Source organism: Phyllopteryx taeniolatus, chromosome 12 (genome assembly GCF_024500385.1).
Source record: "Phyllopteryx taeniolatus isolate TA_2022b chromosome 12, UOR_Ptae_1.2, whole genome shotgun sequence".
Classification (NCBI taxonomy): Eukaryota; Metazoa; Chordata; class Actinopteri; order Syngnathiformes; family Syngnathidae; genus Phyllopteryx; species Phyllopteryx taeniolatus.
In genome coordinates this window covers 10,808,444-10,828,356 of record NC_084513.1, presented here as the reverse complement: position 1 = coordinate 10,828,356, position 19,913 = coordinate 10,808,444, and the positions used below count along the sequence as shown (strand labels likewise).

The window sequence follows — 19,913 nt, the reverse complement described above, 5'->3', positions numbered from 1 at the left end:
CACCGGCGGACTTGGTGTGTAGGCTTTGCTCACGATCATAACTACGATTGATTAAGTGATTGAAGACGAACTTCTAAAAGTTTTTTCATGGCTGGCGTCTTCGGACAAACTTAAAACACTTATTCAAATAGATCATGCGTGCAAACAAAATAAAACGAAACACCTTTTGATCTCGATGACATTTTTTTTTTTTTTAAACCACATTTCTATTTACTGACACTGTGACAGTTAATGGCAGGCAATTATGCTATTAGACCAAGTCTACTGTACAGTCAATACATCCTGTTATCAGGAGCCACAGCGTCCTCTAGTGTATGTAAAACATATTACACCGGCCTCAACCTTAGGAGACGAAAACCTGGATGAATTTTGACTTCATTAAGCTGATACATCTTAATGGTATCGCAGGCAAGCTTTCAGCCAATCAAGAAGTTTTGAAAGACAACTGCTGAAGTTATCGAACATTGTTAACGTTTCAATAAATGATCACAAAAGTTTGTTTAAAAAAAAAAAAAGAAAAAAACCCAACCAAATGGTATTATTAGAAAGGCTGTCTTCTAAGAGTAAAAGACACAGTACAGCTTGCATTTGACACAAAACGAGACCCTTTATTTAAAAAAAAAAAAAAAAACACTTTATTTAGAGATTGTGGTTTTACTTTTTTTGGTCCAGTAACATGACGTGACTGACTTTAGATTTAGCATTCAGCTCAATCTTCTCCAAGCAAGACATTCACATACAGAGCTATATCAATCATACAGTACACATCTTTCTCTGCAAACGTGAATACAAGTCACTGGGAATATAGCTACCAAAAAAACAAGAAAAAAAAATAAGTGTGCGATGAAATTACGCAATTTGTTTTTGCTCCAGAGCCTACCAAAATACTTCGTTGGGAATATCCTGAATTCAACCTGACAATATAATTAGAAAATAATTTTGGCATGAAGTTCTAGTGAATTTTTGTAAGCGTCCCTACCATTGGACACAAATGGCCTTTCTCCTTTATGTGAAATAAACTACTTATCCCAATTTAAAGAAAGGTAAAAACCACTTGTGGTGAAAAACCTGGCAGCAAAATGTAAGGGGGTGGGGTTAATAAAACCAAAAAGGAAACAATAATAAACAATGACAACATGAAAACAACAGTGTGGATGCAATCCCCAAAGAGGAGGCCCTCCACTTAAGAATAGTCTCCTCCTGTCTGTTGCTGGAAAACGTCGATAGTGTCTTCGTCCTCCATTTCCAACTGTACAACACAAATGAGACATGTCAGTCACCCAGCATTAACTCCAGAAGTGTTGTACTTTTTTTGTGTTTTCTCATAATGTCACAACAGGAAGGACAACTTGTCATTGTTTAATGTAAACTTTTTTTTATAGCCGCTTCAGCTGTGTTTTTTTAAGTGCTCTATAAATGAAATTGAGTTAAAAAAAAACAGTCTGTTAAACATTATATGGTGGCAACAGTTTGACAGCAACAGATTTCTATGAGGAAATTTTAAGTTAGAAATGTTACAGCCTATTGCAGCATAGTAACTACACAGCCTCGTCTTAACGGAAATACTGTCACAATAGTGCTAAATTTCAAAATACATAAAGTAAAATCAACAATGGAGCCCTACATGTGAGGTTCGGTGTTTGCAATTTGTGTGTGTGCGCGCGCGCGTTGGTGTGTCAGGGTGGGGGGCTTATCCATTATTTAGCAAAAGTTACCAAGTCACCATTTTTACACTCAGGCCAAACCACTGTCTAATATAAAAAGCATTACCTCAGTGGCATCTTGAGGCATTTTGGTGCCAAGGAACTATGTTGAAGTGCTCCGAAGATCCTTCATTTTGACAGAACTCGGCCCTTCCTAATGGAATAATGCTTTGGTGGCATCTTTGTGTCAAGGAATTATGTTGAGGCAGGAGTGTCAAAACGTTTTCCTCCGAGGGCTGCATAGGGCTGAGAAGCTCTTCAAATTGAGAACCAAAACTAGAGCAATCCGTAGGAAACTGACAATTTCTAAAGTAATGTTTACTGGAGGACCACTAATATATGCTTACAAATATGCCCTTGAAACGTACCAAACAGAGCAAACCATTTTTGCTTCTAAAGGTGAATTATCTTTAGGGGTATGAAAAGTAATTTTGCCACCATTTTAGTTAATAGTTTCTTTGCATATCTAGTAAAGGTCTATAAAAACAACACCCTTAGCTCAGGCACATCACACCCATGGAGGATGAGTGTTGCAACACCCCCTCCCAACAATTTTTTTCACAACCATACTTTTCACACTGGCCCCACCTCTAAAAACAATGAAAAAGCACTGCCAGTATTTTCAGCACATGCCGCAAAGACAAAAAAAGGGGTGGTGGGCCAAAAATGTCCTCCGGGCCAGTTTGGACATCCCTAAACTGAGAGAGGAGCTTCATTTAGACAGGCTACAGCCTTTCTAATATAAAAGCAGTGCTTTGGCATCATGTTGGTACCAAAGAACTACGTTAAAGTGAGGAGAGGAGATTTATTTAGACAGGCCCGAGTCCAGTCATGTCTAATAGAAAAGCAGTGCTTTGGCACCATCTTTTGGAATCTTAGTGCCAAGGAACTAAATTGAAGTAAGAGGACAAGCTTTTTTTTTTTTTTTTTTGACAGGCCACAGACATACCTGTCAAACAGTAAAGTAGTGCTTCGACATTTCCCACTCGTTGGAAATTAAATAAGAGCTAGCTACGTAGAGGTTAGTCGCTCTGGAAATACACTCTGCTGACTAACAATTCCAAGACTGTCGTCTCAACTCCATGTACGGCTTCGGGGTAGCTTTTGTCTGTCCCGTGTCCCGGAATTACAGGACAATCCAAAATGACACCAAACACCAGATTTAAAAGTAGAAGGAACTGGCTTTACACTGCCGCTTGCTTGCCTTTGTTGCCATTTTGTTGTTGTTTGGTCAATGCGGCTTCAGTCCATATGATGTGACCAGGAGTTGAACGGATTCAAAGGATTTGTTGATTCGATATTGAAATGGGGAGGGGAATACTGCAACGCATTGATGAATCAATATTTTTACCCAACCCTTGTAGGGCATGTAATATTCTTTGGACTTCCACCTTGAACAACTCTCAGCACTTAAACATAATTCGTGAGAGAAGTGCAATTCCTAGCTAGTTGTTGTCATTGCCATGTTAGACTACTTGAACACAGCACTTTTAAAGTGCTTATTTTGGTCTTCATTCATTCAAAGCCGTAGTCTCTGTTGCGCCGCATTTGAGGAGAGTCAGTGTGAGCAGTGGCTCATTTGCTTGAAACAGAAATGCCCTCAAAACGGATACTTAAGATTTTCAAATCATTGCATTTCCCGGTTTCATCGACAATCGTTCACACCCGCAGTATAGCGCAGATTTTTACATAATTTTTGGTTTTAAAAGTTTGTATTTATTTTTTTTATTTTAAAACAATACACAGGCAAATCTGAATTTTGATTTGCACACCTTCAGCACTGTAGCATGTAGTGCTGCAGCACTGAAGTCTACTGGAAGAGATGCAGTGTAATTACAAGCAAGAGGCAGAGAAGTAGGCAGCACGGTGTACGACTGGTTAGCACAGCACCGCCTGTGTGGAGTTTGCATGTTCTCCCCGTGCCTGCGTGGGTTTTCTCCGGGTACTCCGGTTTCCTCCCACATCCCAAAAACATGCATGGTAGGGTGATTGAAGACTAAATTGCTTGTAGGTATGAATGTGAGTGCGAATGATTGTTTATATGTGCCCTGGCATTGGCTGGCGACCAGTTCAGGGTGTACCCCACCTCTCGCCCGAAGATAGCTGGGATAGGCTCCAGAATGCCCGCGACCCTAGTGAGGATAAGCGGTACAGAAAATGGATGGAGGAAGAGAAGTAAAAATAAATTCCCCAACTAAATTCCAACAGGTAAGAGAATATGCCCTTGAGCATTGTTGTATACGCTGTTTGTGTGTCTTGTCTTCTTTTGCATGCTACTTATATTACATTTATATCTTCTATGTCCACAAATGCAGCTGAAACAATGCCAATTTCCCCATTGTGGTACTAATAAAGATCTTACATTACAAATATTTATGAATAATATACTTAACCTGCCCACGTTCTGAAGTGACGTGCAGTGAATTAGTAATTTCCGGTTTAGACAGTGCGTCCTGTGTGGACGTGGACTATTGTATATTTATAGTCCTAAACACATTAAACAGCCTATTTTGTTTTTCAAAGTTGGTTACTCACCGCAAAAACGCAGTTGTAGCCAGACCTATGTGACAAGTGTGCTGTATGACCAAATCACTTATTTTAATGTTTTGTGACTGCATAGTGATAGCTTAGCAATTAGCAAGGCTTTTACGTCATCTTTGCCTACCCTCTCCTCGTCCTCCCTTCGTGACGCTTGTAAAAAGCATGGTAAGAAGTGTAGCTTATTCGCTATCAGCTACCATGAAGGCGATGATCTGTGACTTACAATACGTTGACACCGGACGCAAAGACCACTTTCGCCTTGTGCCCTGGCAGCTGGGGAGGGGGGGTTAATAAAATTGCCTGCACCAAGCCGCTATTCAGTGTGGACGCTGGATTATTTTTCTTTCCAAGATCCAGAACAATCAGTATTACAGCCGTAACGAGTCAACGTTTAGTGATTTCCGTAACAAAATACGGACGTTCCGTAATGTTTGGCAGCTCTGCTCGAAAAAGTGTCAGTTTTACAGCAAACTTCAAACAGAAGTGACAAACAGCTTGAAGCGACCACGCTTTGCCTCTTACATGGAGAACTTTGTGAGCACGAGTAAGAACAGGCACTAAAGAACACTTCCGTATTTTCATGACCATAAGGCGCACTTAAATGTCTTAGATTTTCTCCAAAATGGACGGGGCGCCTTATAATGCGGCGCGCCCTATGAGTGCACTGAGTTCCAAAATCTATAAATGTTTGTGTGTGATGAGCGAGCCGCTTGACTGACTGGGAGCATTTCCTGCTGACACGCCGCTTATATAGAGGAAAGGCGGAGGTGGCTGAGGACAGCATGCAGCCGTTAAAGGGGGAAGGGTGTGCGTGACAGAGGACGCTAAAGGCACACCCCCACTAGGTAGATAGCGCCGGTATGTGCATGGTGCAAATCAACATCGGTTTGGCTAAGGACCCCCAAAAATGGCACCTATGAAGAGACACGCTTACAAAGCACAGTTTAAGCTGCAAGCTATCAGTTACACGGAGGAACATGGGAATCGAGCAGCCGTGAGAGAATTCAAGATCAACGAATCCATGGTTCGCAAGTGGAGGAAGCAGGAAAACGAGCTTCGCCAAGTCAAGAATACAAAGCTGAGTTTCCGCAGAAACAAGGCGAGGTGGCCCAAGTTGGAAGACCAACTCGAGCAATGGATTAATGAGCAAAGAACAGCCGTCTCTACAGTCACCATTCGACTGAGTGCAATAACTTTGAGCTTGCCATCATTCCAGGAGGCTTGATGAAGGAACTCCAACCGCTGGACATCGGTGTAAACAGGGCGTTCAAAGTGAAGTTGTGAGCAGCGATGGATGACAGATGGCGAACACAGCTTTACTAAGACTAGGAAGCAGCGCCGGGGGAGTTACGCCACAATTTGTGAATGGATTGTGGATGTTTGGGTTAACGTGTCTGCTTGCAATGTTCGAGCGTTCGTAAAAGCCGGCATCATTTCTGAGGAGCCGCACGGCAACAAGACCGACTCAATGACGAGAGGGAACCTGACATGTTTGATGGAGAACTTGCCCAGCTGTTCATTTCGGATACAGAAGATGAGGACTTTGATGGATTTGTGGATGAGGATTGATAAAAAAATAACACGAGTACATTAAATACTTCAATAAAGTACAACCGAACTCAGTTTTGCTACCACTGCCTTTTTGAAAACATTGTTTTAGCGTGCATGTATGCTACCGTATGTTTTAAGCTTGCGTATGTTTTACCATGGCTGCGCCCAATAATACAGTGCGCCTTATGTGCGTGTTAAATACAGAAATAGACCCCGTAACTGAGACTGCACCTTTTAATATGGTGTGCCTTATGGTCGTGAAAATACGGTAAGTGTTTAGATAAGTTCAAGTGTGTTTCAATGGGTTAAAGTATGTCTAAAGCATGAGGGTGGGGTTGTAGCAACAAAAACAAAAAACATACATGGTAAGTTGATTGAAGACTAAATTGTCTATAGGCGTGAATGTGAGTGCGAATCGTTGTTTGTCTATGTGCCCTTTGATTGACTGGTGATCGGTTCAGGGTGTACCCTGCCTCTGTCCCAAAGTCAGATGAGGTAGGTGCCAGGACACCTGTGACCCTAGTGAGGCTAAGCGGTTAAGAAAATGGATGGATATTTTATAGTTTCTCTGCAGGGACAGTGGGCGATTACTTAGCATATCTGCCTCACAGCTCTGAGGTTGGATGTTCAAACTTTGGCTCCTCATGTGGAGTTTATATGTTCTAGTCATACTCTGGCATCCTCCCACATACAAAAAAACATGTTAAGTTTATTGAAGACTAAACTGTCCAAGTGTGAATGGTTGTCAAGGTGCCCTGCAATTGGCTGGCAACCAGTCCATGGTATACTCCACCTCTTGCCCAGAGTCAGGTGGGATCACCTCCAGCTCACCGTGACTGTTATGAGGATGAGCAGTATGGGAAATGGCTGGGTGGATGGTCTCTCTATCACAAATAAGTCTGGAATGTCTTCCCTGTTATAAACGGGGGTTCACCCTACTGTGGAGTGCATCACTTTTTCTTCTCTCTCTTTTTTTTTGTAATCAGAGGCGCAGTTATTGTCTTAAGTTATAGGAAAATGCATTTTTAGGGGTGGTGTTCAGTGTTTGTTGGATTATACTTTTCACCGCAGTTTTGGGAATGTAAACCCCATGAAAAATTTATATTTATATACTCTGCCATATTGTCATTTCTAATAAGAGGTGGTGATATGTGCAACCAACCTGTGAAGGTGTGTCCATCTCATTTATCGGCTGCCCATCAAACCTAAACCTTATTTGACGAATCGACAGTCCCTGGGAACAGACAAATATATATATTTTGGATAAGAACACAATACAATTTGGAAAAAATACAAGACTACAGCGCCATGCTTTACACGTACCTGTCGTTCACAGTACGCCTTCATGAGCTTGTTGAGAGCAGTGTGCCTCTTGATTTTGAACTGTACCACCGAGCCATCTTGACCGGCCACTTTCAGGTTAATGTGGTCGTTCTCAGTCTTCACGCCTTCCTGAACACACACACACACACAAAACAAAAGTGGTCAATTACAACAGTGTGGTAACGCTAGAAACCAAGATATAGCGAGGGAATGGAGAGTCTATGAGTCTTTTTTTTTTTTTTTTTTTTCCCCTAGCTGGCCTGGTTAGCACGTCGAGCTAGCCCGTGTTGGAACTGGCGCAGAAAGCCACAATGGCGCAAACGAAAGGAACAGACTACCACTTTTCACTCATATAACTACACCGCGGGGCAAACAAGACGCGCGGTATCCACGTAGAATATACGTTAGGGGGATGTTACGCAAAGAAAATGTATCAAACATTGCCCATTAGTGGAGAAATTGTCCAAATTTGCCAACCTTTGTTTTAACACCCCCTCCCTTACCCGCTCAAATGCGCCATCCGGCAGCGTTAGCTTAGCATTAGCATCCAGTGCCAAGCGTTGAGCTCGCGGTAAGCTCCCTCATCCACAACGGGGGGGAAGTCACTCACCTTTGGCTTTTCGTCTGACATTCTTGCGTGTTTGAGGCGGTAGGAGATGCGTGAATCGAGGGAGGAGACCGACTGTTCGCTGAGCCGCGGCGAGGCGTCCCCAGTCCGTCCGTCGACTACCGTCTTTTTCTCCTTCTTGTTTCGTGTGCGCCAGGCGCGCGCACCTAAATTTAAACTGTAATTCGATCACGGGAGATCACGTGGTCCGATCCGCTGGGCGGGCCTCTGGTCGCGGGAGCGCGCGCGGCGATTTGCGCGTGGCCGAGAGGTGCCGGCGCGCGTTCACGAGAGAAAGAGTAGAAGGGGTCGGGGCAGTGGGGACAATCACACACTTCAGGATTATTATTGGGTAAATGTTGACATTCAGTCATTCACACAAGTGTGACTGCATTCAAATATGTCTATCACTGTTACAGTAGTTAGCAAGAAAAGTGTGGGTGTTGAAACCTTTCATCTGGAAAATTATGGGTGTTGAAACTTTCATCTGGAAAATAATGTGTTGAAACCTTTCTTCATAAAAAGTAAGGGTTTTGATTTCATTGGGCAAAGTGTGTGTTGGTGTTGGAACCTTTTTTGTTGAGAAAAGTGTGGGTATTGAAGCCTTTTGCTGGCAAAAGTGTGGGTGTGTTGAAGCCTTTCGACACAAAAAGTCAGGTTATTGAAACATTTTGTCTGGAAAAGCGTGTTGAAACCTTTCACCAAGAAACGTGTAGGTGTTGATTTGAAACGGTGACCCTGCGGTTACAGGGTGTACTTACCCACGTCGCCACTAAAGTTGGCAAAAGTGTGGCCGTTGAAAAGACTCATCAAGAAAGTGTGGGCATTGAAACCTTTCGTCAGGAAAAGTGCGACTGTTGAAACTTCGTCTGGAAAAGTGTGGGCTTTTGAAAGTCTGGGTGTTGCAACCTTTTATCTGGGAAAAGTTTTGGTATTGGAAAAGTGTGGGTGTTGAAACCTTTTGTCCAGAAGCATTGGTGCTAAAATATATTGCCAAAATTATTCATACAATTAAGAAAGACAGTAGTAGTATGCATTTAACTCATGTATTTATATATGTTAACAAACAACACAGTCAATACTGCAACTTTTAAGAAAGTAGATGAAGGGAAGCTACGGTGGATATAAATAGTCAAAACACTGCTGTTCAAATGAAAGGTTTTTGGAAGGTACAATTCTCCCAAAGATTCAAATAAATGCCCATCAGATTTCAAAACACTTTGGGTAAAATTGATGACAGCGAGGGTATTTACTTATTTTATTTATGAATAAAGAAAAAAAAATTTCCACCCAGTGGAAAAGGGCAGGTGCTTGAACACCACCTAGTGGCTATGTGTGCGTATGTCTGCTGTTTGAAGTAGCAAACATAAGCCTGAGGCCCGAAAACAAGTGGCCAACGGAATGTAAACAGTAACCACATTTAAGCCAGTTCCTAGAAAACATGCGTTGTCACACCTGTGGGGGAATTCACAATAACTTTCTTTGGACAAAGTGTTGGTGTTAAAATATTTTGTTGGTAAAAGTTTGGGTCTTGATTTGAAAGCTTTAGCTGGGAAAAGGTGGGACTGCTAAATGTTTTCCTGGGTCAAGATGGCCACAGTGTTTGACCCACGCATTAAGGATTTAAAATGTGTTTGGACCAGCGTTGAGGCTTTACTGAAGGAACAGTGTAAGGATAACACCACACAGGAGCCAGCAAAGAAAAAGCTCTGTCGTTCCTTCGGACTGATTCAGACGAAGTAGCCCTGTGTAGCAGGGCCCGGAATTTGTAGACCAGAATCCACCATCAGTGAAAACAGACTGACCAAACAGTGGTGGTGGTCCAGTCGAGCAGGGAGTCCCCTACATTTCTGTGTCCTGGCCTGCAAGTATCTGATTAGCCCTGCCACTTCTGTTCCATGTGAGATTTTTCCGACTTGGCAGTTCACTTTACCCCCCAAAAAAAATGTGGGTCCCCCTTGAGCTCTGGTAATGTGAACAGGCAAGTTTGTCTTCGCAATTGGCTGAGAAAGGGCGAGGTAGTAGTCATGGAGGTATTGTGATGCCAATGGGTTTTCTATTTTTGCTCTAAAATGTTCAAAATGTTATAGCCTTATGTACAAAATACGTGTTTGTTAAGGGTACTTGAGTTGTAGACCTTTTGAATGACCATTTAAATTTCTTGTTTTACCAGAAAAAGACAACGTGCACTTCTGTTTAATTGTTTTTTAACCATTTAAAGTCAATAGTTCTGAAAAATTGTCCTAAAATGGAACTTTAACTTGGAAAAAAATATATATCCTGAAATGGACTTCTTGAAAAAAATATCCTGAAAGGGAACTTTTAAGTCTCGTTCCACTTAATTTTGATCAGGGAATATTTTGTATTTTACACAAGCAATAACATGTGGTGTGAACAAAGACATGTGTTGAACATTATGAAGTATCTTTCCATAATGCTCTTAAAACAGTAAGTTTTTGAACAATACAGTACATACATTTATCAAACACGTATGATTACATGTTACAAGTCTGTATACATACATACAGTACAAACATGAGCAATGTGAAAATACTGCCATTTCAAATACAGGTTTACATCTCTTGCTGGAGTGTTAAACTAGACAGTGCAATGGTCTAAATCACAGTTTATGATAAAATAAGACCAAAACAAAATTAAAATACAGTGATCCCTCGTTCATCGCGGGAGTTGCGTTCCAGAAAACCCGTGAAGTAGTGACCCAATTATTTACTGCATATTTACATACATTTTAAAAGTTCACATATGGAATTCAATGTCATTATGTGATTAGCTATACTGTACGTCGTGCTAGGTTGGCATTTGTGAATTTACTTAACTCTCAAATGAAGCTTGTGTGTTAACTAACCAGTGGCATGTTGGTCATGTTTGCTGTATTACTAAGCAATTTAGTAACATGTGAGTGTAAATTGCTCCGTAAATTTGAGTCATTGCTGCCTAAATTAGAGAAAAAAAATAAAAATCTGTGATGCACTGAATACGCAATAAGTGAACCGTAATTTACAGAGGGATTAGTGTAGTCAGAATATATTTGAACATCAGTAACTGATTTTGTAACATTTCGTTTGTTTTTTGGCAAACATGAACACAATCAAAGGGAAAGATCACAGTTTAGCATAAAAGCATTTTAAATGTGCTTCATCTTCATGTTAAATCGGACTGTACATTCTCAAGTTGTGGCCCCCTCTTCAATAGATGGCTCACTTCAAATAAGACACCTGCTACTCTGCAATGGAGTAAATAAACGGCGTGGGCCACTATCTGAGGAATTGGGGCACTTATTTCTTATCGTCCATGCGGGAGTAGGGATTGTCCTTCGAAATACCTGAAATGAGAAAGCATAATGAGAACACATTAACTTGAAGGATGGAACTCAGAAGTTTCTGGAATTTACAAATCACAATTCATTTACAATTTATTAAGGGGAAGAAAAAAAACTATTCAAAGTTACCTGGCCCTGGTATGTAAAAGTAATAACAACTGAAAGCAAGCATTTTCTATAACTGTCAATGAGTCTTTTACATCTCTGTGGAGATATTTTAGCCCACTCTTCCTTGCAGAATTGTTTGAATTCATCAAGAATTGAGGGTTTTCCGAGCATAAACGGCCTTTTTAAGTTCATGCCACTGCATTTCAATCAGATTCAAGCATGGACTTTGATTAGGCCATTCAGAAGCTAACTCGGCTGGTGTGTTTTGGATCGTTATACTGGTGCAAGAACCCAAGTGTGCTTCAGCTTGAGATCACAAACTGATGGCTGAACATTCTCCTTCAGGATTTTCTGTTAAACAGTAGAATTCAAAAATAAATATATATATAATTAAAAAGCTTTGGGACTCCAGCAAACCACAGAGAGCGCCATTATCCACACACGGTGAAAACATAGAACTTCCCAGGAGTGGCCAGCCGACCAAAATTACCCAAGAGTGCAGTGACGACTCATCCATGAGGACACAAAAAAACTACACAACAACATCCCAAAAACTAAAGGCCTCACTTGACTCAGTTAAGGTCAATGTTCCTGACTCCACCATAAGAAAGAGACTGGGCAAAAGCGGCCTGCATGGCAGAGTTCCAAGACAAAGACCACTGCTGACCGAAGAGAACATTAGGGCTCGTCTCAATTTTGCCAGAAGATCCCAAGACCTTTGGGAAAACACTGTGGTCTGACGAGACAAAACTTGACCTTTTTGGAAGGTGTCTGTCCCGTTACATTAGCGTAAAAGTAACACCGCATTTCAGAAAAATAACATCATGCCAACAATAAAGCATGGTGGTGGTAGGGTGATGGTCTGGGGCTGTTTAGCTGCGTTGGGGCCTGGAAGACTTGCTGTGATAACGGAACCATGAATTCTGCAGTCTACCAAAAAATCCTGAAGGAATATGTCGGGCCTTCTGTTCGTGACCTAAAGCTGAAACGAACCTGGGTTCTGCAGCAGGACAAAGATCCAAAACATTTATGAATGGCTAAAGAAAAACAAAATGAGGACTTTGGAGTGGCCTAGTCAAATCCTGACCTGAAGCCTATTGAGATGCTGTGGCATGACCTTAAAAGGTGGTTCATCCTCAAAAACCCTCCAATGTGGCTGAATTACAACAATTCTGGAAAGATGAGTGGGGCAAAATTCCTCCGCAGCGCTGTAAGAGACTCATTGCAAGTTATTGCAAACGCATGATTGCAGTTATTGCTGCTGAGGGCGGCCCAACCAGTTTTTGGGCCACACGCTTTTTTACACCATTGTATATTTTTACATTTGAAAGGTTTTCTAATGTGTGCATGTTTTAAAGTTGAAAACGTGACCCATGAACATTTCAGATGTACCAGTAATAACAAATGTGACAAAATAAATAGGCCTTACCATATTTCTGTCTTATTTTATCATGCCTCAGCTGCATTTCCATTCTCCTGCGATAACACAAACAAACACAAAAGTGAGAAACAGGCCACAGTCGTACGTAAGTGTATGTACTTAAATGGACCTTTTTTATTGACCTTTCTTTCTGACGGGCGTTCCTCGCTCGGGTCTGTTGTTCTGCCCTTAAATCCTCTTCGTCGTCACTAAAAGATTACGAAAACGTTATTTTTGGTTTCTGCCAGGTGGGGTCCAAAGTCCGACATTGGGCCATTTGAGGCCTGCTGCCCATTTTGGAGCAGCGGCAGTAAGTATATAGTGCCATGGAGAAGTATTTGCCCCCTTCAGAAATTTGTATTTGTTTGCATAGTTTCCCCAATTTGTTTAAGATCATCAAACAAATGTAAATAAATAACCCAAGTAAACATCAAATGCAGTTTTAAAATGATAATTATATAGATTCACCCAAAAATATTCCAAGCTACCTGGCCCTGTGTGAAAAAGTAATTGTCCCCCTTGTTAAATTACTCATTAACTGTGGTTAATCACATTTTTTTGGAAAGCCGAGTGCATTTTCATCGACCACACCCAAGCGTGATTACCTCTAAACCTGTTCAAACAAGTAATCATTTAAATAGAACCTGCCTGACAAAATGAAGACGACCAATAGAGCTCAAAAAGCTGCAACAAAATGCCACGATCCAAAGAAATTTAAGAAGAGATGAGAAATAAAGTAACTGATGAGTCTGGAAAGGGTTACAAAGCCAAGTTTTAGGACTCCAGCGAACTATTATCCACAAATGGAGAAAACATGGGACAGTGGTGAACCTTCCCGACTTGTTGTCGCCATGGTAATGGTTGTATCCAGTTGCAGTGCCAGGTGACACGTTTTCTGGTCACGCCTCCCCAACAGTGTTTGATTTGACAAGATAAAGCCCGTCTTGTAGTCTGAGCCAGGCATTAAAACATTAAAACAGGGAAAGTACGCAAAAAAGTAAAGAATTTGAGAAGGGGGGCAAATACTTTTTTACGGCACTGTATACTAAAAATAACCCTTTACAACTAAAACAGTACTGAGATTCCTCGCCGAATTAAGATCAAATGGTGCCTTGATTTGTGAGTTTAATTTATTTCATGACCACGCTTGTAACTCAAAACACACATCTCAAATCATCTTTCCCCTTTGAAACGAATGGAAATGCCATGTCATGTTACAGAGGCCCCCCCATATTTGAAGAGAAATAGCACTTTAGAGTATTGTGTCTTACAAATACAGTACTAACTGAATGAATGAAACAGTATACAGTAATAAAAGAATACACAAACAGTTTGTGCATCATGCATATGCGTTATACCTTGATATTGTGCTGATGTGTGTGCCTTGGCCGCAAAAGCAAATCATGTGCGTCAACTACCATGATTCTTGCTAAAATCTCTGCCAAAATTTTAAATTGTCATATTTAATAAAACATTTTTGTTACCAAACACCTTTTATGGTAACTTGAACAGCAATTGAACAAATGTTATCCTTGACCTCTGATTTCAAAACTAGTTATCCATCATTTTGTTGTGTGCATGTAATAATATGATGAGGTGATCAAACATGTTTTTGGTTTCACATTCGTAACGGCCCTCTGAGGGAAACCGTAACTACAATGTGGCCCACGACAAAAATGAGTTGACACCCCTGCTAGAAGATGATGGTCACTTCTAGTGACTAAGCTACAGTAATTCTAGTCATTTTTCACAGCGGATAAAGAATATATGCCCATGCCTATTCTTGGATTGTCTGTCTATGTGTTTTGCTCCACCCTTTGTGTTTAAATATCAGTTGCTTGAAGGTTTATGACAACCGCAACATCGATGCTAGTTTGGTCAGCCTATCTTAAGACGTTTTGCATTGTGTGTTAACATTAAGCTAGCAGACTTTGTTTGCAGACTTTTTTTTAGTCTTTCAGTAACCTCCAACTGGGGGAACAGAGCGTTTTTTAAAGAATTGTTCACTTATTGTTACAATTACTTATTGTAATTACTTATACAGTATTGTTATTGTTATTTACAAATTGTTGCACTATTTGCACATCATGCCAGAGTAGCATCTGCTCCATTTGCACACTGACTGAAGAGTATCTGCAACATTTGCACAATCAACATTGTCCCAGATTATCGCGCTACTCGTCACTTTAAACTGCATACACTCCTTGAAGTCTCGGCGCCCTTTGCACAATGGTCATTGCACCGGACTATTGCAATATTAGTCATTCGAACTGCTCTAAGTGCTAGAGGACTCTGCATCTTTTACACAATTGTCCAAAAAAAAATGTACCGGCATTACCAGATAACTATTAACCCTTTATTGCTTTATTGCTTGTCTATGTCTCAGTGTTGTCTGTCAATTGACTGTCTGTTGTCGTACTAGAGCGGCTCCAACTACCGGAGACAAATTCCTTGTGTGTTTTTTGGACATACTTGGCAAATAAAGATGATTCTGATTCTGATTCTTACTGCTGCTTGTTGTGAAGGTCGCTGCCACCATCAGGTGCTCGTAACACAAATTTATGCTCTTGACTCAGGACAAAAAAACCAACAGAAGACCGACAGCTCATCTAGAAAAATGTGTAGGTAGAGTAACTCATAAGTCGAGGTACCAGTGTATATAAGTGCTTGTTTAAGAAATTAAAGTTGAAAGTCAGTTTTTATCAATGCGGCCCTCGGATAAAGTTTGGCTGCTTGTGGTTTATACTGTGAAGAACGAAGAGCAGATGGCAGCGCGGCCTTTGGAGACGGGCTGTACCAGGCTTGCGGAATAACAAGCCATTGTCCCCGCTATTCTGAGGGTCACGTGACTCACCTGACTCGCTGCCGACGCCGCCGCCGGCAGCAGCAGCAGTACAGGCAGCACACGAGGAAGGCCAGGACGAAAAGGCCAGACAGCACACCCAGCATGATCATCATTATCTGGAAGTTAACTACGGGTCAGAGACACAGGAAAATATTTGACATCCAATTTGAAGGTTGCGGTTGCGTCATGACATGGAGCTATAATTCATTCCAACCAAATAAACTCAGTTTTGACTAAAATTAAAAAAAAAACATTTTACAATTTGAAAAATTAAGAAATGTACTAATTTTAAAATATATATATTTTTAAAACAATACAGATGCATATAATAAAATAACTAAAACATAGTAATGAAACCTTTAAAAAGTAAAACAATTAAAAAATAGCAATTAAACAATATAATTTCACATAAAAATAAAACCTCAATAATGTACAAATAATGTAATACAAAATGTATACAAATATCAAAAGAACTAAATAAAACCAAATGAAAAAATAAAAGCAAAATAAATGTAATTTAAGAAACTAAGAAACCTAAAAAAAATTATCATAAAAAAATAATCGATGTAAAAAAATAACAAAAATAATTTACCGAAATGTTAAAAAATGATGTAAAAAAGAAAAACAATAATAAAATAAAGATTTTTTAAAATGACAAAAAGTAAAACAAATCTACAAAAATAAATATTTTATATATATTCTCCACACAGGCACGGGGAGAACATCTAAACTCCACACAGGCGGGCCTGGGATTTTAACTCTGGTCCTAAGAAATGCGAGGTAGATGTGCTAAATAGTTGAACACCGTGGCCCCCCTATTTTTTTTTTTTTGTACAGCATAAACATTTCAGCGTTCACATGCCATTTATACATTTCACTTTCTTAGGTTTTTAAAACTTTACATTACTGTGCCGTCCATAAGTGGCATATATATATATATATATATATATACATATATATATATAATTATCCATCCATCCATCCATTTTCTGAGCCGCTTCTCCTCAATAGGGTCGCGGGGGTGCTGGAGCCTATCCCAGCTAACTTGGGGCAGGGGGCGGGGTGCACCCTGAACTGTTTGCCAGCCAATTGCAGGTCACATACAAACAAACAACCATTCGCACTCACATTCACACCTACGGGAAATTTAGAGTCTCCAATTCATGGGATGTGGGAGGAAACCGGAGTGGCCTGAGAAAAACCACGCAGGCACGGGGAGAGAGGGATTGAACCCCGGTCCTCAGAACTGTGAGGCTGACGACCTAACCAGTCGCCCACCGTGGCGCCTATATATAATTAAATATTGCAAAATAACATAACAAAATCAACAGTAAATATGTGAAAAAAATACCAATAAAATAAGATGGAAAATACATAGACAAAAATTCAATAAAAATCAATGACTGTAAAATGCAAGTAAAATGTAATTCAGTATTACAAAATAAAATTGCCAAATACTACAATACAAAGTTATAAAAACAGATCAAATCTAATAGAACTAAAATTAAACAAAAAAGGCAATAAATAGCACAAATAAATTGTTATACATTTTGTTAAAACAAATGTAAAACATTTAAAATGCAGTAATAATAAGGATACAAACAAAATAATGCCACTAACAATGTAATGAAAAATACAAATAACGTAATAAAAAAATACGAAGAAATAATAAAAATAAACACTAAAATCCCCTTCATCCTGTGAGGAAAAACTTATCTATTACAGTGGTTAATTTACCACACTTGCATGACAGTTAGGATTACTGCCTTAGCCTGTTTACAATTGTTTTATTTTATTTTTTTTCTCAGCTCACCACATTTATACAACATGTACTCGTGTCAAACCTTATTGTACTATATTGTGTATGTATTTATTCATTCATCCTTTATTTTGGTTTGTGTTGTGTGGCTTACCCCAGCATACACCCCACCTCGCGTCACTGAGGGGACACACACTGCTGGGAGGTAGGATGTTCTTCACGGGGTAGTCGACGCACTGTTTCCTGGGCTCGCACCACAAACACTGCAGCAACACACACACACACACGTTGATCATATGCAGTAACAATACATGCATACACAGTACAGTACATAGAGTAAACATTACTTACAGAGGCATCTTGTAGACATTTTGCACAACTGCTGTTGGACTTGGAAGCGCACGACACTGTGACTGAAAATATGAAACATACTTAAGCACTTACACCAGAAATAGGGAATTTTAAAACATATTGACAATAACAAAGCCAGTGTGTCCACTATTACTGCTCTTAAGTCATTCACATAGTGGATTTATAAAAAGCCTACACACCCCCGTTTAAATGGCAGGCTTTTGTGCTATAAAAAAAATTAGAACAAGATAAATTATTTCAATTAATGTGACCAATAACTTGTGCAACTCAATTGGTAAAACATTTATCAAAGTAGATGTAAACTCTTGAAATAATCTGGTTGCACAGGTGTGCACACCTTCGTCTAACTGGGGATAAAGCTGTGTTCAGAATTAACCAATCATATTCAAACCCATGTTATACAGCACACCTGCCACCATTTGAAGTGCTTCAGATTAACTGCAAATCAAGTTCAGATGTTCTATTAGGCTTTTCCTGACTTTTTTTGTATTTAAGCAAAAGCCTGGTTTTGTTATAACACTGACTGCTATTTCGAACTGCTCAAATTCCCTCCACCTTGACTTGCATCATATTTTAATTGTATCTGGGGATTGTGATGCAATGCTGTGATACACCCACTGCCATGACTGGGAATATTTGGCTCATTGCCACTTAGGCTAAATTTGCTTGGTATCACGACAGTATTATTCCATTTCTTTTTTTTTTTTTTTTTTTTGTCATTTTAACTCATTACTACGGAGCCCCCCTGGTGCCAAGGTATGAGGAAAAATAAAATTCATTGATAATCTGTTCCCTCAGTTTAGTAATCCGTTCCCTCAGTTTAGTAAACTGTACCCTCAATTTAGTAATCTGTACCCTCAGTTTAGTAATCCGTTCCCTCAGTTTAGCAAATGTCTGGGGCTCCGTATACCCACGTATATCTGTCAAGTGAAGTAAATTCTATTTGTATGTTATATTCTTACTCGTGTGAATTCTGTGTATAAATTGTCATGTCGTGATATATCCTACATCCCATTTTTTCAACTGAAAGGCAATATTGCTGTAGTTCGAGGGGGTTGATCATTATATAACAGTACTAGCAGGACTGGCTACAATTAGCCTGCGTGTTTCCTAAACACAGTACTAAATTGAGGGTACGGATTACTAAACTGAGGGTACAGTTTACTAAACTGAGGGAACAGATTATCAATGAATTTTATTTTTCTCATACCTTGGCACCAGGGGGGCTCCGTACATTACAGTACTGTCATTTTTGTTTTGTTTTACATGCAATTTCTAAAGGAACTTTCAATTACTTTATTTGACAAGTACAAAAATGAATTGACTGAAAGAGCTATATTAAGAGTTAGGATTTTGCTCAGTGCGTTTTGTTTGTTGTGTGTGTTTTTTTTTGTTTTTGTTTTTTAATAAACGGGTCACATGATTTAAGGAGTCATGGGAGGATTAAAGGAGCGGGCTGAAAAATTGTGAAACACAAATGTTGGACTTTAGGTCCGTTTCAAAACGTCATGTACAATAGAATAAAGCATTTGAGTTTATATAGCGGAACGAACCGTTCCTTTGAAGTTTTACAAGTGGTTAAAACATAGGCTGTGATATTACATTCAACAGAGAATGTAGCTCAAGTTGATCATTAATAAAGTATTTGACTTAAAACAAAATACTTATTTTCGTGACTGCAAATTTTTAGCTTATCAAGCCAACAGACGAAAACACATTGGACTGACGTCATGTGACACCCCCCCCCCCCGCCCCCCCCAAAAAAAGAGTAACAAGTTTTCGAAACTGTAAAAAAAAAAAAAAAAAAAAAAAAAAATTAAAACTCACCGACAGGCGGAGAAGTGGTCGACATTTGAGCCTGGGGGGCGACGAGGCCGGACAAAAGTAACAAACAGATACCGTACAAAGCAGACATGGTGAGGACGAGACAAAAGTCAAGAGATCCGAGTCGGGAAAAGGAGCTCAGATAACTGACGCCAACTGTTGCCGCTGCTTTGGGTGGGGGCGTCAATGGCTCCATACGTGACGTCATCGACGAGCGACGACGCTAAGAAACGACCGCGTTTGTGCGTCATCATTTGGCGTTAACTAAAAAAGATGCCAGATAGACTCACACAGACATGTAAAGGTAGATACGACACGCCCATTTTGATAGACTCACACAAACATGTAAAGGTGGATACGACACGCCCATTTTGAACGCCCTGCCGACGGCGACGCTAAGCTCGGGAGGTCAAAGTCGTCACCGCATTCCATGTGTGTAGACGTCAAGAAAACCAAAAGAACAAGGATGCCCGCACATTGTGCTGCATACGGTTACACTTCAGAGACAGTAACCCTGATG

General features: G+C 40.1%; 2 protein-coding genes across 2 annotated transcripts; both read right to left on the bottom strand.

Moving 5' to 3' along the window:
* Positions 1 to 587: 587 nt before the first annotated feature.
* LOC133486616 (small ubiquitin-related modifier 3-like) lies at positions 588 to 7,902 on the bottom strand. Its single transcript, XM_061792035.1, has 4 exons — positions 7,729 to 7,902; positions 7,119 to 7,247; positions 6,958 to 7,029; positions 588 to 1,249 (listed from the first exon to the last, which is right to left on the bottom strand). Exons 1-4 carry the CDS (start codon positions 7,747 to 7,749, stop codon positions 1,184 to 1,186), a joined length of 288 nt encoding a protein of 95 aa, XP_061648019.1. The 5' UTR covers positions 7,750 to 7,902; the 3' UTR covers positions 588 to 1,183.
* A 2,287-nt stretch (positions 7,903 to 10,189) lies between these two features.
* LOC133486615 (pituitary tumor-transforming gene 1 protein-interacting protein-like) lies at positions 10,190 to 19,616 on the bottom strand. Its single transcript, XM_061792034.1, has 7 exons — positions 19,397 to 19,616; positions 17,549 to 17,610; positions 17,352 to 17,460; positions 15,448 to 15,565; positions 12,737 to 12,802; positions 12,603 to 12,649; positions 10,190 to 11,068 (listed from the first exon to the last, which is right to left on the bottom strand). Exons 1-7 carry the CDS (start codon positions 19,599 to 19,601, stop codon positions 11,022 to 11,024), a joined length of 654 nt encoding a protein of 217 aa, XP_061648018.1. The 5' UTR covers positions 19,602 to 19,616; the 3' UTR covers positions 10,190 to 11,021.
* Positions 19,617 to 19,913: the final 297 nt, after the last annotated feature.